This window comes from Monodelphis domestica, chromosome 2, assembly GCF_027887165.1.
Source record: "Monodelphis domestica isolate mMonDom1 chromosome 2, mMonDom1.pri, whole genome shotgun sequence".
NCBI lineage: Eukaryota > Metazoa > Chordata > Mammalia > Didelphimorphia > Didelphidae > Monodelphis > Monodelphis domestica.
The window spans coordinates 302,824,214-302,838,575 of record NC_077228.1 but is presented as its reverse complement, the minus strand read 5'-3'; the positions used below and the strand labels follow the sequence as shown (position 1 = coordinate 302,838,575).

At 35.3% G+C, this 14,362-nt stretch overlaps 1 protein-coding gene across 3 annotated transcripts in view; it reads right to left on the bottom strand.

Moving 5' to 3' along the window:
• Window positions 1-14,362, bottom strand: part of TINAG (tubulointerstitial nephritis antigen) — a 218,157-nt gene that overhangs the window by 85,656 nt on the left and 118,139 nt on the right. For all 3 annotated transcript variants that reach the window (XM_001364593.5, XM_007484121.3, XM_007484122.2), the window contains exon 9: window positions 14,155-14,278. In XM_001364593.5, coding sequence (XP_001364630.2) covers window positions 14,155-14,278 — 124 coding nt within the window. The remainder of the gene's footprint in view (window positions 1-14,154; window positions 14,279-14,362) is intronic.

Here is a 14,362-nt window from a genome sequence, read left to right as displayed (position 1 = left end):
AATATATCCTTAAAATGGATACCTAAATTAAAGGTAAAAGGTCATGTAATGAAAACCTGCAATGAGAAATGAAAGATGTATCTTTCACAATATTGATTAAGGAAAGGATACTTAACTAGGACAATCAGAGAAAATAAAATGAACATTTTGATTTCAGAAAATTAAAAAATGCATGGGCAAAATCAACTCATTTGGATCATAAGAGAATTGAAGAAATGATTTCAGCAACAAAAACCTCTGATAGAGATCTGTTATCAAAGTTAGATTAGGAAATGATACAAATGATAGAGGAATAAGAGCAATTACCATTGACTAAGTGGCCAAAGGCTATAAGTAAGCAATTTTCAAATTATCAACAACGATATGAAAGAGTTCACTAAGAAATCACTAATGAATCACCAACTGTTTTTCAAAATGTGAACTGTCCAGCCATTCTGGAAAGAAATTTGGAATAATACTCCAAAACTCAGTAAAAACATATCCTTTAACCTAACATTGACATCACCAGAAATATATACCATGGAGATGAAAGACAAGGGAAAAGGACATGTTAAACTTATTGACTCATAATATTTAGAATAACATTTTCTGAGATTGTTAAATATTGTAAACAGCGTGGGTGCCCATAAATTAAGGAATGGTTGAGCACTTAGGCAGGAAAAATAGATATCCAAAGCTTCTGAGAAATCAAAGCTAAGATTCTATGGACTGAAATACTGTAGAGGAACTTAGTAATAGAAAAAAAAGGATAGCTTTCAAGAATGAAATTCTGCAGATTCAAAAAGAACGGTTATGTTAAGGAAGAAAAGCAATAGTTATATAAATAGATTGATATGAGTAGACAAAAATCATCAATAACATATATGTTAAAAAAAGACATTCATAAGATAGGGCAAATAGGTGTTGGAGGAGGAAAACAAGAATGTACTACAGTACTATAAGTATCAGGAGTGCTACCGTTCAGTATGAATATAAGTTGTTGAGGTAGACTAAGGTTATCAAAAAAGAGAGGATTTTGATTCTTGTGTGAATGAGAGAAGGATCAAAAAAGGACTAATACTGATACTTGAGATTGATGATAAATGATTAGATTTGCACAACTTTTATTTCTTATTTTCTCTGTAAAGAATGATTGACAGAAAAGACAAAACAATAATGGCTCATAGGAAGATGATACTAAGACTTTATAGATTTAGAACTGGAAAGCACCTCATAGACTATTTACTTCAAAACATTCATTTTATACATGAGGAAAATGAAGCTGGAAAATTCAAATGACTTGACTAAGGTCATGCATACAAGTAGGAGGGCCTGGATTTGAAGATAGAACCTCTGGCTCCAAATCCAGCACTCTTTCCCACTGAACCATCCCAAAATAGAGTGCAATAAGTTATTGTTGATGCATTCAAGTCATCTGGTCCAGATGAACTGCAATATAAAAAGATTTGGCAGGTATAAATGCTGAACCGGTGTTAGAGAAAGTGATGAATAGCAGATATACTACAGGTCTAAAGAAGAAAGGGGGAAAGAATTGAATCAGTGAGTTTGACTTCACTTTCCATAATTCTTCTGGAATGTATCTTTAAAGAGAAGATTAAGGAACATCTAGGAAAGTTAGTGATAATCACAAAGAATTTCCATGGTTTTATCAGGAATTGGTCATTCAAAAATATGTGATTTGTTTGTTTTCTAGAGTAACTAAACTAGTAGGTCAGAGGAATATTATAGCTCTGATTTCTCTAATTTTAGCAAAATATTTGATGAGATGTCTTAGAGCTTAATATAATGACTGATGCATTAAATCAGTACTCAATAGATGTTTATTAACTTGAGGAAAATATCAAGAGAGGTGGACTAGGTGGTAATTCAGTTATAGATATTCAGTGCCTAGCACAGCCTCTAATACCTAGCAACAAGCCTAGAATATAGTAGACATTTAATAAATGCTTGTTAAATTGAACTGGATTGAATTTAGAATTGATTGAATGTTTTTACCCTGAGAGATCATTAATGATTTCTGTCAACTTGGAAGGAGTTTTCTAGTAAAATTCTTCCAAAGAATGTGTGTTTGGCTCTGTGCTTTGTAAAAAGAAAAATTGTCAATAACTGAAACATAGATGTATTTGAGCATAGATGGTTTGCTTATCACATTTGCAGGAGATAGAATGCTGGTAAGGATAGCTGACACACTGGAGCACAGTAACAACTTTCAAACAACCTTGACTGACTAGGGCATTGCTCTGAGTCTGGTTTTAGTAAGTAAGGATAAATGCAAAGTTTTGATTTGGGCTTCAAAACAAATCTGCTCCAAAGGAATACGGTGGGAAAGAAATAGCTAGAAAACAGGTTATCTAAACATTATGATGAATTTAGATTTTTAGTTGATTGCAAGCTCACAATGAGTCAGCCATATGTTATGAAATCCAAGAGAGGTAATGTAATATTAGGCTGCACTGAGAGCCATGGTGTTCAGGAGTAAAATAATGATGGGTAACAATCTGCCTTACTTTTTGGTAATAAGACCACATCTGTAGTAGAATTACTGTCTGTATAAAGTCTTTGCCAAGTAGCAATCTCTTTGGTTTTTGTGGCTTCCTGATTTCAAAATTAAGGGCACTGGACCAGGTGATCTCTACAGTCCTCTCCAGCTTTGAATACCACAATCTTTGATCTGTAAGGACCCTTCCAAATCTATGACTATAATTCTAAATTAGAATGCCACACAGAGAGGACTTCATAAAATATCTCTTTTCTTCATGAGCTAATAGGATTTGTTGTGACAGATATAAAAGCTACTCCATGGGAGTAAGTTAAGCATTCTGGCAAGATACATTGACTTACTTGAGCCATTGGAATACATTTTAATTCAATGAAGCATCATCTTCCTAAGTGGTGTAATTACAAAATTAGCAATTGCTAAAGGAGAAATGAATTAAACTCTTTCACTAAACTCCAATGCTTCAGTGAACCAAATAGTATCCAAGTGTCCTGAAATAATTCTAGAAAACTCAACTCACTCTCACAGAGTAGTTTATCCCCTGGAAGAACTGGCCTCATTAAACATCACTTGGGCATACCAAGTTTAAAAAGGTTCCACTTTTCTTGGAGCATACAAAGTGAAAAAAAATCTTCTGCCATATAAGCCAAAATGCAAATTAAATAGTTGTCCAAATTAATTAAATATCCAAAAATTGGCCCATTTATCTAAGCTTTCACACATGCCCTTTATTTTGTAGTAGAAAAAATACAATCTGCTATATGGTAGATAGAGAGTCATCTTCAGAGAAGACCCTTGAATTCAAGTCCTGCTTCAGACATGTATTGTGATCCTGGGCAAATCATGTTACATTTTCATGTTCCCTGGTAATTTTACAAGTTGAAAATAGGTAGCAGAAATTTCCAAATTAGTAGTTCTATATATTAATTAATGGAATAATATCTGGTCCAGAAAAGCATCATAGATAAACTAATGGCCCTAATAAAATTAATTACTCCCTTCCAGTTCAATAATGTGGGCTCCATGGGTAAGGTGGTGTTCTCCAATTGTTCTCCAAATGGTAGAAGGGAATGAAAATTGGTCAACTGGCAGAGGGAAAAGATATTCAATGTGATGTCAGTAGATGGAGAGGAGTGGAATTAATCTTGTGATAGTCTGAGGAAGAAATAAATCAAAGGAAATGAAGTTTTGAGTTTGAGTGAAAACTAGGAAAGCAAAATGACTGTAGAAAGTTGTATCATTTATCCTGTTGAAGGAACTCAGGATCCAGGCTAAGAAGTTAAGGAAATTAGAGAACTCCTGTAAAGTTTGAGAAGAAACACCATTTAGCTGCAGAAGAGAAGGTGATGGAGTAAGAAGTGAGTGCTATCTCCATTCACCTTTAATCAGACCACCTCCTTCACTTCCCTTATGTCATTGGAAAACTAGACTTTATCCCCTGAAACCTCCCTAAGCTTTGACAGGACAGCTTTACCTTTGTCATGTTTGGTTTCAACTAATTAAAATGTAAGCTCCTTGAGAAGAGGATCTGTTTAGCTTGCTTTTATTCATATCCTCCGTGCTTACCACAATCCCAAACATATATAAGTATATAAAAATGTCTGTAATAATCTATCTATCCATCAATCTATCATATATCTATCTACATATATAGCTTTCATCCATCTATCAGTCTATCTTGTATCTATTTCCTCCTCAATGATAACAGAAAGATAAGGTAAAACCAATCCTAGACTAATACTGTGTCTGCAGGATCAGAAAACCTTACTATACACTAATTTCATCTGGAAAGAAATATCAGAATGTTAAAGAATTTGGGGCAATGAAAATGTTGATGTTAAAAGTGAAAATCAATAAGGATAAGTTCAAAATGCCTCTTCTCCTCCAGATTACTTGTTCACTCAAAACTGAAAGCAGAATGTGAAGGAGAGGTTTAATAAATGTGACTTTGAAGAATCCAGTTTTATTTGGCTTCAGGAAACCTTGCCAAGTACCTTGTAAGAAATAGTTTAAATACAGCACAGGTTTGGTTGGAGAGTGATCAGAGTCCTCTAGACTTGGTAAAATTGGTATTTTTAAATAGGGACTATTAGGAAAAATGTGATTGAGCTAAAGACTATTGGACCCTCACTATGAGTGTGTAACCATTTATCTTGGTGCTATATTGTTGTATGTCTAGAGTTAGGTAGATTCCTGTGTCTAAACTTCAGCCATGTTTACCTGGAAGTCCTCATATGTCTAGAGTTGGTATGATAGTATGATGCTATCTGAGCTACAAACTGGGATAGTCAAGGAGATCCCTACTCTTATACACCCTCTCTTTTGAGGATAGCATTATTGCTTTCCATCATTCCCTTGGGTCCTTCCCTCTGAAGGAATGCATTTCCTTTCAAATTAGCTATGGGAAAACAATGGGAAGGGGAAATACTCAGGACCCCATATCCCAAATCAGACCAAGCTCAGCAAAGTCACTCCCAGACAAAGCTGCTGGTTCATTTGCCCTGGAAATTCAAGAACTAACTTTTAATTTCTTTCTCTGCTCTGGAAAGTTAGAAAAATATAAAACAATGTATGAATCCCTTCCACAACTCAGAATTTAGGAGCCTGGCATCCTATGACCTAGAAAATCCACATAAAAATTTTTGGCCCTCCCTTCATAACAGAGAAGTCTGAGTTTTTTTTTTCTTTTTTGGGGTGTTGACAGTACCTTATTGCAATATTTTGGTTAAGTATTTGATCATGGGCTATTATTTTAATTTTAAAAAAGAAATTGTGGAGGGGCAGAGTCAAGATGGCAGCTTAGGAGCAGAAATAGTTCAGACCTCTGAAAACCCTTATCGATCACAAACTAAATGCTCCTAGGGGACTGAAAAGCAAACCTAAAAACAAGACAGAGCCAGGGAACCCTCCTGCTAGACTCAATTCAAAAGGTACCTAAAAGCCAGAATTTGAGAACACTTGGGCTTAGGGGGAAGGCAGAGGGAAGGTCCAAAGACCCCTCCCCCACCACCTAGAGTGCTAATCCTCCCACAGCAGTGGAAAACTCTGGCTGGGCAAAGGCACTAGTCTGGAGGGTGTACCTTGAGGGGAGGGTTGTGCTGGCTCAGAGCATCGAACACAAGTAGCGGGGAAACAGCTGGAGAAGGAGCAAAGAGATGGCAGCCTGGACAGGACATCTGACACCCTCCATATTGTTCCAGCCTTCCAGGAGGTTTTGGCCTCAGAGCACATCCAACCCAACCCAACTGAACTTAATCCCATCAAAAGTCTTTAGAGCTCAGGGAAGCCAGGACCCCTCCCCCCACCCAGAGTTCTAAGCCTCCAGTGGTAGCAGAAAACTCTGGATGGGCAAAGGCACTGTTCTACAGGGTGTACCTTGTGGACAGGGCTTGCCAGACACAGAACATCAAAAACAGGCGGCAGGGAAGCAGCTGGAGAGGGAGGGAAGAGCCAGAAGCCTGGTCAGAACATCTGACAACCTCCATATTACTCCAGCATTCCAGAAGTTTTTGGTCCCAGGGCATATCCAGACCAACTCAGATGAACTTAATCCTATCAAAAGTCTTCAGAGCTCAAAGAACCCCAAGTTCCAACACCTCTCCCTAACTGACTGCTGGAATTTAATCCAACCAAACACCTCCAGAGGACAGAGAAGCTCAAAGTCCAACACTCCTCCTCCAGAGATCTGGCAAAGCTACAAGAGGGGAGACTAACAGAAAATTCAACAACCAAAAAAATGAGAGGAGCAATATCCCAGACAAATATGGGGAACAAAGATGGGGTAAATATGAGCAAACAACAGAAAAAGAAGAAAGACATTACAATTATCAAATTCTTCACAGGCAATGAACCAAGAAAAAATAATACACAGGAGGAGGCAAGTAATAAAACAGAAATCCCAGTCCCAGTGAATGGGATACATGCTTTGGAAGAACTCAAAATGGAATTCAGAACACAATTAAGAGAGGCAGAAGACAATTGGGACAAGAATTTAAAAACTACGATAAGTCATCTGGAAACAGAAAATAGTGTCGTGAAAACCAAAATGAACCAGCTTGAAAATGAGGCAAAGGAGATGAAAGATTAGCCAAAGAAGATGAAAGATGAGGCAAAGAAAATGAAAGATGAGGCAAAGGGGATGAGAGATGAGGTAAAGAGAATGAAAGATGACCTCCAAGGAAAATCAGACCAGAAGAAGAAGGATGACCAAAAAGCCAGGGATGAAATCCAGTCGTTAAGAAACAGAATATGCCAATTAGAATTAGGTGACCTCACAAGGAAGCAGGACACTATAAAAGAAAACCAAAAGAATAAAAAATTGAGGAAAATATGAAGCATCTCATTCACAAAACAGAGGATTTAGAAAATTGTTCGAGAAGAGACAACTTAAGAATCATTGGTCTACCAGAATACCATGACAAAACAAAAAACCTGGACAAAATACTAAAGGAAATTATTCAAGAAAACTTCCCCCAATATTCTGGAACAAGAGGGAAGAGTGGAGATTGAAAGAATTCACAGATCACCTCCAGAACTTACTTCCCAACTGAAAACACCCAGGAATGTTATAGCCAAATTCAAGAACTATCAGACAAAAGAAAAGATTTTACAAGCTGCCAAGAAGTCATTCAGATACCATGGAACCACAGTAAGAATACTGCAGGATGTGGCTGCATCCACACTGAAGGACTGAAAGGCACGGAATATGATATTTCAGAAAGCAAGGGATCTAGATCTACAACCAAGAATCAACTACCCAGCAAAACTGACTATATTCTTACAGGGGAAAGTATGGTCATTCAACAAAATAGAAGAATTCCAAGAATTTCTAAAGAAAAGTCCAAACCTGAACAGAAAATTTGATGACCAAGCACAGAATTCAAGAGAATCATCAAAAGGTAATTTAAAAAGAGGGGGAAAAAGAAAAAAACAAAACAAAACAAAAAAACACTTTTTTAAAAGAGACTCAATAAGTTAAAATATGTATTCCTACAAGAAAAGAGGTTATTGGTAACTCTTAAAAATTGTTATTTTCAACTGGGCAGCTAGAAGAATTACACTTAGAGGGAACAGAGACCAACTGTATAGGATGAAATGACAAGGCATAAATAGGTATATAGATATATGTATGCATAAATACATATACATATATAGATATAGATATATATACAACTAGAGCTTTAAAAAGAGGTTAATATTAAAAGAAATTGGAAAAGAAACAAATGGGTGTAAATTTATATACCACAAAGCAGCTTATGGCAGAAGGGGGGAGAACATCAATACACTGGAAGGGTAAAGAGATTGGAAATAGGAAATACTCAACCCTTATGTGCATTGAAATTGACCCAAAGAGGGAAGAACAATTCAATCCATTGGGGCAGAGAATAGATTTGTGCCTTATAGGGGAGTAGAAGGGTAACAAATGGACTGGTGGGGAGGGAAGCAGGAAAATTGAGGGAGAGGGGTAGCTTTAGAAAGACTGCAAGGCAAATAAGGGGGAATTAAAAAGGAAGGGGGTAGAAAGAGAAGTAAAATAAAGGTGGGAACTAGGGGGATTGATTAAAAACAAACATTTGTGTAGAAGGAAATAGTGAAAGAAGAAATGGCAGGACCAGGAGTAGAAATCAAAATGCTGGAAAATACACAGCTATTAATCATAACTCTGAAATTGAATTGGATGAACTCACCCATAAAAAAGAAGTGAATAGCAGAGTGGATTAGAATAAAAAACCCTACCATATGCTGTCTACAAGAAACACACATGAGGAAGGCAGATATATATAGGGTGAAAATAAGAGGATAGAGCCAAATCTATTGGGCATCACCTGATAAAAAGAAGGCAGGAGTCACAATCATGATATCTGACAAAGCCAAATTTTTAAAAAATCATGTTAAAAGAGATAGGGAAGGTAATTACAATCTGATAAAAGGCAGTATAGATAATGAGGAAATATTAGTACTCATCATGTATGCACCAAATGGCATAGCATGTAAATTTCTAAAGGAGAAACTAGGGGAGGTAAAGGATGAAATCGACAGGAAAAACTATACTAGTGCGAGACCTGAACCTTCCTCTATCTGAACTAGATAAATCAAAACAAAAAATAAATAAGAAAGAGGTGAGAGAAGTAAATGAAATCTTGGAAAAATTAGAGTTAATAGATATGTGGAGAAAAATAAATTGGGACAAAAAAGGAATACAGCTTCTTTTCAGCAGTACATGGTACATTCACAAAAATTGACCATATATTAGGGCATAAAAACATTGCAAACAAATGAAAGAGAGCAGAAATAATTAATGCAACCTCAGTTCACAATGCAATGAAAATAATTAGTAAGGGCACATGGAGGGGTAAATCAAAAATTAATTGGAAATTAAACAATACAATTCTCCAAAACCAGTTCAAGAAAAAATCATAGAACAATTAATAACTTCACTGAAGAAAATGAGAATGATGAAACATCTTTTCAAAACCTATGGGATGCAGCCAAAGTAGTACTCATGGGGAAAATTATATCCTTGAGTTCATATATTAACATTTAGGGAGGGCAGAGACATGAAAATTAAAAACTAGAAAGTAAACAAATTAAAAATCCTCAGATGAAGACTAAATTAGAGATCCTAAAAATCTAAGGAGAAATTAATAAAATTGAAAGTCAAAGAACTATTGATTTAATAAATAAGACTAGAAGCTGATACTTTGAAAAAACAAATAAAATAGGCAAAGTGCTGGTAAGTCTAATTAAAAAAAGGAAAGAAGAAAAACAAATTGACAGTATCCAAGATGAAAAGGGAGACCTCATCTCTAATGAAGAGGAAATTAAGGCAATCATTAAAAACTATTATGGCCAATTATATGGCAACAAATATGGCAATCTAGGTGATATGGATGAATACTTACAAAACATAAATTGCCTAGACTAACAGAAGAAGAAATAGATTACCTAAACAACCCCATATCAGAAAAAGAAATTGAACAAGCCATCAAAGAACTCCCTAAGAAAAAATCCCCAAGGCCTAATGGATTCACAAATGAATTCTATCAAACATTCAAAGAACAACTAATCCCAATATTAAACAAATTATTTGACAGAATAAGCCAAGAAGGAGTTCTACCAAATTCATTTTATGACGCAAATATGGTATATATCCCAAAGCCAGGCAGGTCATAACAGAGAAAGAAAACTATAGACCATTCTCTTTAATGAATATACATGCAAAAATCTTAAATAGAATACAAGCAAAAAGATTCCAGCAAGTCATCACAAGGGTTATTCAAAATGACCAGGTAGGATTCATAACAGAAATGCAAGGACAGTTCAATATTAGGAAAACCATCCACATAATTGACAATATTAACAAGCAAACCGACAAAAGTCACATGATTATCTCAATAGATGCAGAAAAAGCCTTTGATAAAATACAACACCCATTCTTATTGAAAACACTAGAAAGTAGAGAAATAGAAGGGCCTTTCCTAAAAATAATAAACAGTATATATCTAAAATCATCAGCAAACATCATCTGCAATGGGGATAAACTAGAAGCCTTCCCAATAAGATGAGGAGTCAAACAATATTGCCCATTATTATCTCTATTATTTACCATTGTACCAAAAGCACTAGCAGTAGCAATTTGAGAAGAAAAAGAAATTGAAAGTATTACAATTGGCAATGAGTAGACCAAGCTATCACTCTTTGCAATTGTTATGATGGTCTTCTTAAAGAATCCTAGAGAATCAACCAAAAAGCTAGTGGAAATAATCAACAACTTTAGCAAAGTGGCAGGATACAAAATGGACCCACATAAGTCATTAGCATTTATATATATATATATATATATATATATATATATATATATATATATATATATCCAACCCATTTCAGCATCAAGAATTAGAAAGAGAAATTCCATTTAAAATCACCCTAGACAATATAAAATACTTAGGAATCTATCTGCCGAGACAAACACAGGAACTATATGAACACAACTATAAAACACTCCAAACAATTAAAACTAGATCTAAACAATTGGAAAAACATTGATTGCTCATGGGTGGAACGAGCTAACATAATAAAAATAACAATCCTACCCAAATTAATTTATTTATTTAGTGCTATATCCACTGAACTACCAAAAAACTTTTTTACTGAATTAGAAAAAAAATAACAAAGTTCATTTGGAAGAACAAAAGATCAAGGATATCCAGGGAAATCATGAAAAAAAAATACAAAGGAAGGTGGCCTTGCAGTCCCAGATCTCAAACTATATTACAAAGCAGCGGTCATCAAAACAATTTGGTACTGGCTAAGAGACAGAAAGGAGAATCAGTGGAATAGACTTGGGATAAATGACTTCAGCAAGACAGTCTATGACAAACCCAAAGATCCCAGCTTTTGGGACCAAAATCCAGTATTTGATAAAAACTGCTGGGAAAATTGGAAGAAAGTGTGGGAGAGATTAGGTTTGGATCAACACCTCACACCCTACACCAAGATAAACTCTGAATGGGTGAATGACCTGAATATAAAGAAGGAAACTATAAGTAAATTAGGTGAACACAGAATAGTATACTTGTCAGATCTATGGGAAAGGAAAGACTTTAAAACCAAGGTAGAAAAATCACAAAATGTAAAATCAATAATTTTGAGTACATCAAATTAAAAAGTTTTTGTACAAACAAAAGTAATGCATCCAAAATTAGAAGGGAAGCAACAAATTGGGAAAAAATCTTCACTACAAAAACCTCTGACAAAGGTCTAATTATTCAAATTTATAAAGAGCTAAACTAATTGTACAAAAAATCAAGCCATTCTCCAATTGATAAATGGGCAAGGGACATCAATAGGCAATTTTCAGTCAAAGAAATCAAAACCATTAATAAGCACATGAAAAAGTGTTCTAAATCTCTTATAATCAGAGAAATGCAAATCAAAACAATTCTGAGATATCTCCTCACACCTAGAAGATTGGCTAACATGAAACCAAAGGAAAGTAATGAATGCTGGAGGGCATGTGGCCAAGTAGGGACATTAATTCTTTGATGGTGGGGTTGTGAATTGATCCAACCATTCTGGAGGACAGTTTGGAACTATGCCCAAAGGGTGATAAAAGACTGTCTGCCCTTTGATCCAGCCATAGCACTGCTGGGTTTGTACCCCAAAGAGATAATAAGGAAAAAGACTTGTACAAGAATATTCATAGCTGTGCTCTTTGTGGTGGCAAAAAATTGGAAAATGAGGGGATGCCCTTCAATTGGAGAATGGCTGAACAAATTGTGGTATATGTTGGTGATGGAATTCCATTGCACTCAAAGAAATAATAAAGTGGAGGAATTCCATGGAGACTGGAACAACCTCCAGGAATCGATGCAGAGTGAGAGGAGCAGAACCAGGAAAACATTATACACAGGCTGCTACAGTACTACAGTGTGGTATAATCTAATGTAATGGACTTCTCCATTAGTGGCAATGCAGTGATCCTGAACAACTAGGAGGAATCTATGAGGAAAACCAGTATCCACATCCAGAGATACACAGAAGAAAAACAACTCCTTGAATACATGGGTCAAAGGCATATGGTTGGGGATGTAGACTCTAAATGAACATCCTAATGCAAACAACATGGAAATCGGTTCTGATCAAGGACAAAAGTAATACCCAGTGAAATTGCTCATGGGCTGTGGGAAGGGTGGGTAGAGAGGAGGGAGGGAAATAATGTGATTATTGCAACCAAAGAATAATGTTCTAAATTGACTAAATAAACTAATTCAAATGGAAAAAAAATCAGCAAATAAAAAAAGAAAGAAATTGTGTATATTTGTGATATTAAAAGAGAAAACATTTTTTACATTACACAATATTACACATATATTCTATGCATTTCTGAATTTCTAAACTTCTTCATATTGTTTCCTGGTGTTTGCACATAATCCATTGCTTCCACACAACTCCCCCCCACCAATTCCATTTAATTTCTTATACTAACCCACAATATATTAAAACTATAATGAGAAAAGTCTCAATGTGGAAGAGAAAGCTGTAATAAACTTTCTACAACTTGAATCCCCTCTCACACCCCACATACCCACAGGCAAAGAATTTTCCTGGTGAAATATATATATATATACACATATATATATATATGTACTATATATATATACATACATACTTCAATCATCACATTTTTCTTCCAGATACTCCCTCCTCTAGCACTGCTTCTGTCACATTGTACAATCACTCACCTAAGCTTTTAGTAATATGGTCAACTGTTTATTGTACTTAAATATATCATAAACAGAAACCCAAACAAACTATTAAGAATAATCATACTTCTTCCAAGAAGAAAAGAGGGAAAAAGTGGAATAAGAGAGTAACTCCACCAGTTTTCATCCCTACTTACAAAATCATTCTAGGGAACTCAGCAACTATCTGTTCTATGAATCGTGTGTATGATTTGATCACATAGCCCCAAACAAGTCATAATCTTTCTCTCTTTCTAAGTTCTAACCTAGCCTAGGTGGTTCCTGGCTTCAGTTTCCCATATTCTCTCTCATCCCATCATTCTAGACTCAGAACAAAGTCCTTTAGAACTAAGTGGAGGAATGCTGGTGGTGGACTCAACCCCAGACCAACAAACATCCATCTCCAGTGTCAATCTTCTTAGCAACCCCAAGGGGTGCTCTAAGTGTTTTGTTACTTCCCTTTGTTCTTTTATTTGAACATATATTAAAACAAAAACATTTCTTCAAATGGATACATTATTATATTGAATAAATGATCATTAATAAATTTTGAGATAGACTTGATAGCCAGTTTCCCCACATTTCCCAATCCTCCTTGCTAATAACCAAGATGAAAAAAAAAGATTAAAAGGAAGATGTTAATTCTAATAGAATTGCATACCACCTGAAAAATAGTAATTGCTTAATAAATGTTTATAAATTAGTTTATGGTGGAAATAGTAACACTAGCCCACAGTGTTATCTAGTACTTTGACCTTGTCTTAAATACAATATTCTATTGGATCTTCTCAACAATCCTTTGAGAAAGGTAGAATGTCACCTTATGGGTAGGAGGGACCCTTTACACAAAGTGCCTCCCAGAAATCAGTATTTAAGAAATGCTTGTTGAAATAAATTGAAATCCCTTTTTATGAATGAAGGATCTGTAGTTGAAAAAGGCAAGAAGATGGTCAAAAAAATTGTCCAAGTTTACATACACTGGAAAAAAACCCCAAAGTTAAATTCTTGTCTTCTGACTCCTTGGTCCCTTCCAACACACCAAAAAAAGTTAGATATTGTTCATTTAAATACCACAGGATTGTGGATTCTTTTGGTACTTTGTTACCCTTTTTTTAAAAAGGTGCTTTCTGTGGTGTAGTATATCCACTGGCTATGGAGTCAAAAGACTCAAGTTCAAATCCTTTTTCTGTTGCTTTACTATCTCTGAGACCTTGGACAAAACACAACCTCCCTAGATGTCACTTTCTACTATAAGGAGGTCTCTGGGATCCCTTTCATTTCTAAAATCTGTTACCTCTGATTTTAATTCATGGGTTCAATTCCCTATGGGTATACAAGAATGTCATACATTGTTGTTGTTTTTTTTTCAGAAACATTGACAGAATCTCCGTAGCCATCTTACTTCTTACTTACCCAGTGAGTTTGACTGCATGAGTACGTAAATTTCGATATTTTTCTGATTCATCCTTTAGGTTGTTGATGTGTCTATATATCCCAGATTTGTAATGGAAGAAATCCTCATGGACTTGCATTATGGCTAAAAGAAAAATCAACAGCATCATAGTTGAAAAATAAAAACTATTAAAAAACCCAACAATATTGTGGTCTTTTCCAAAGCAAA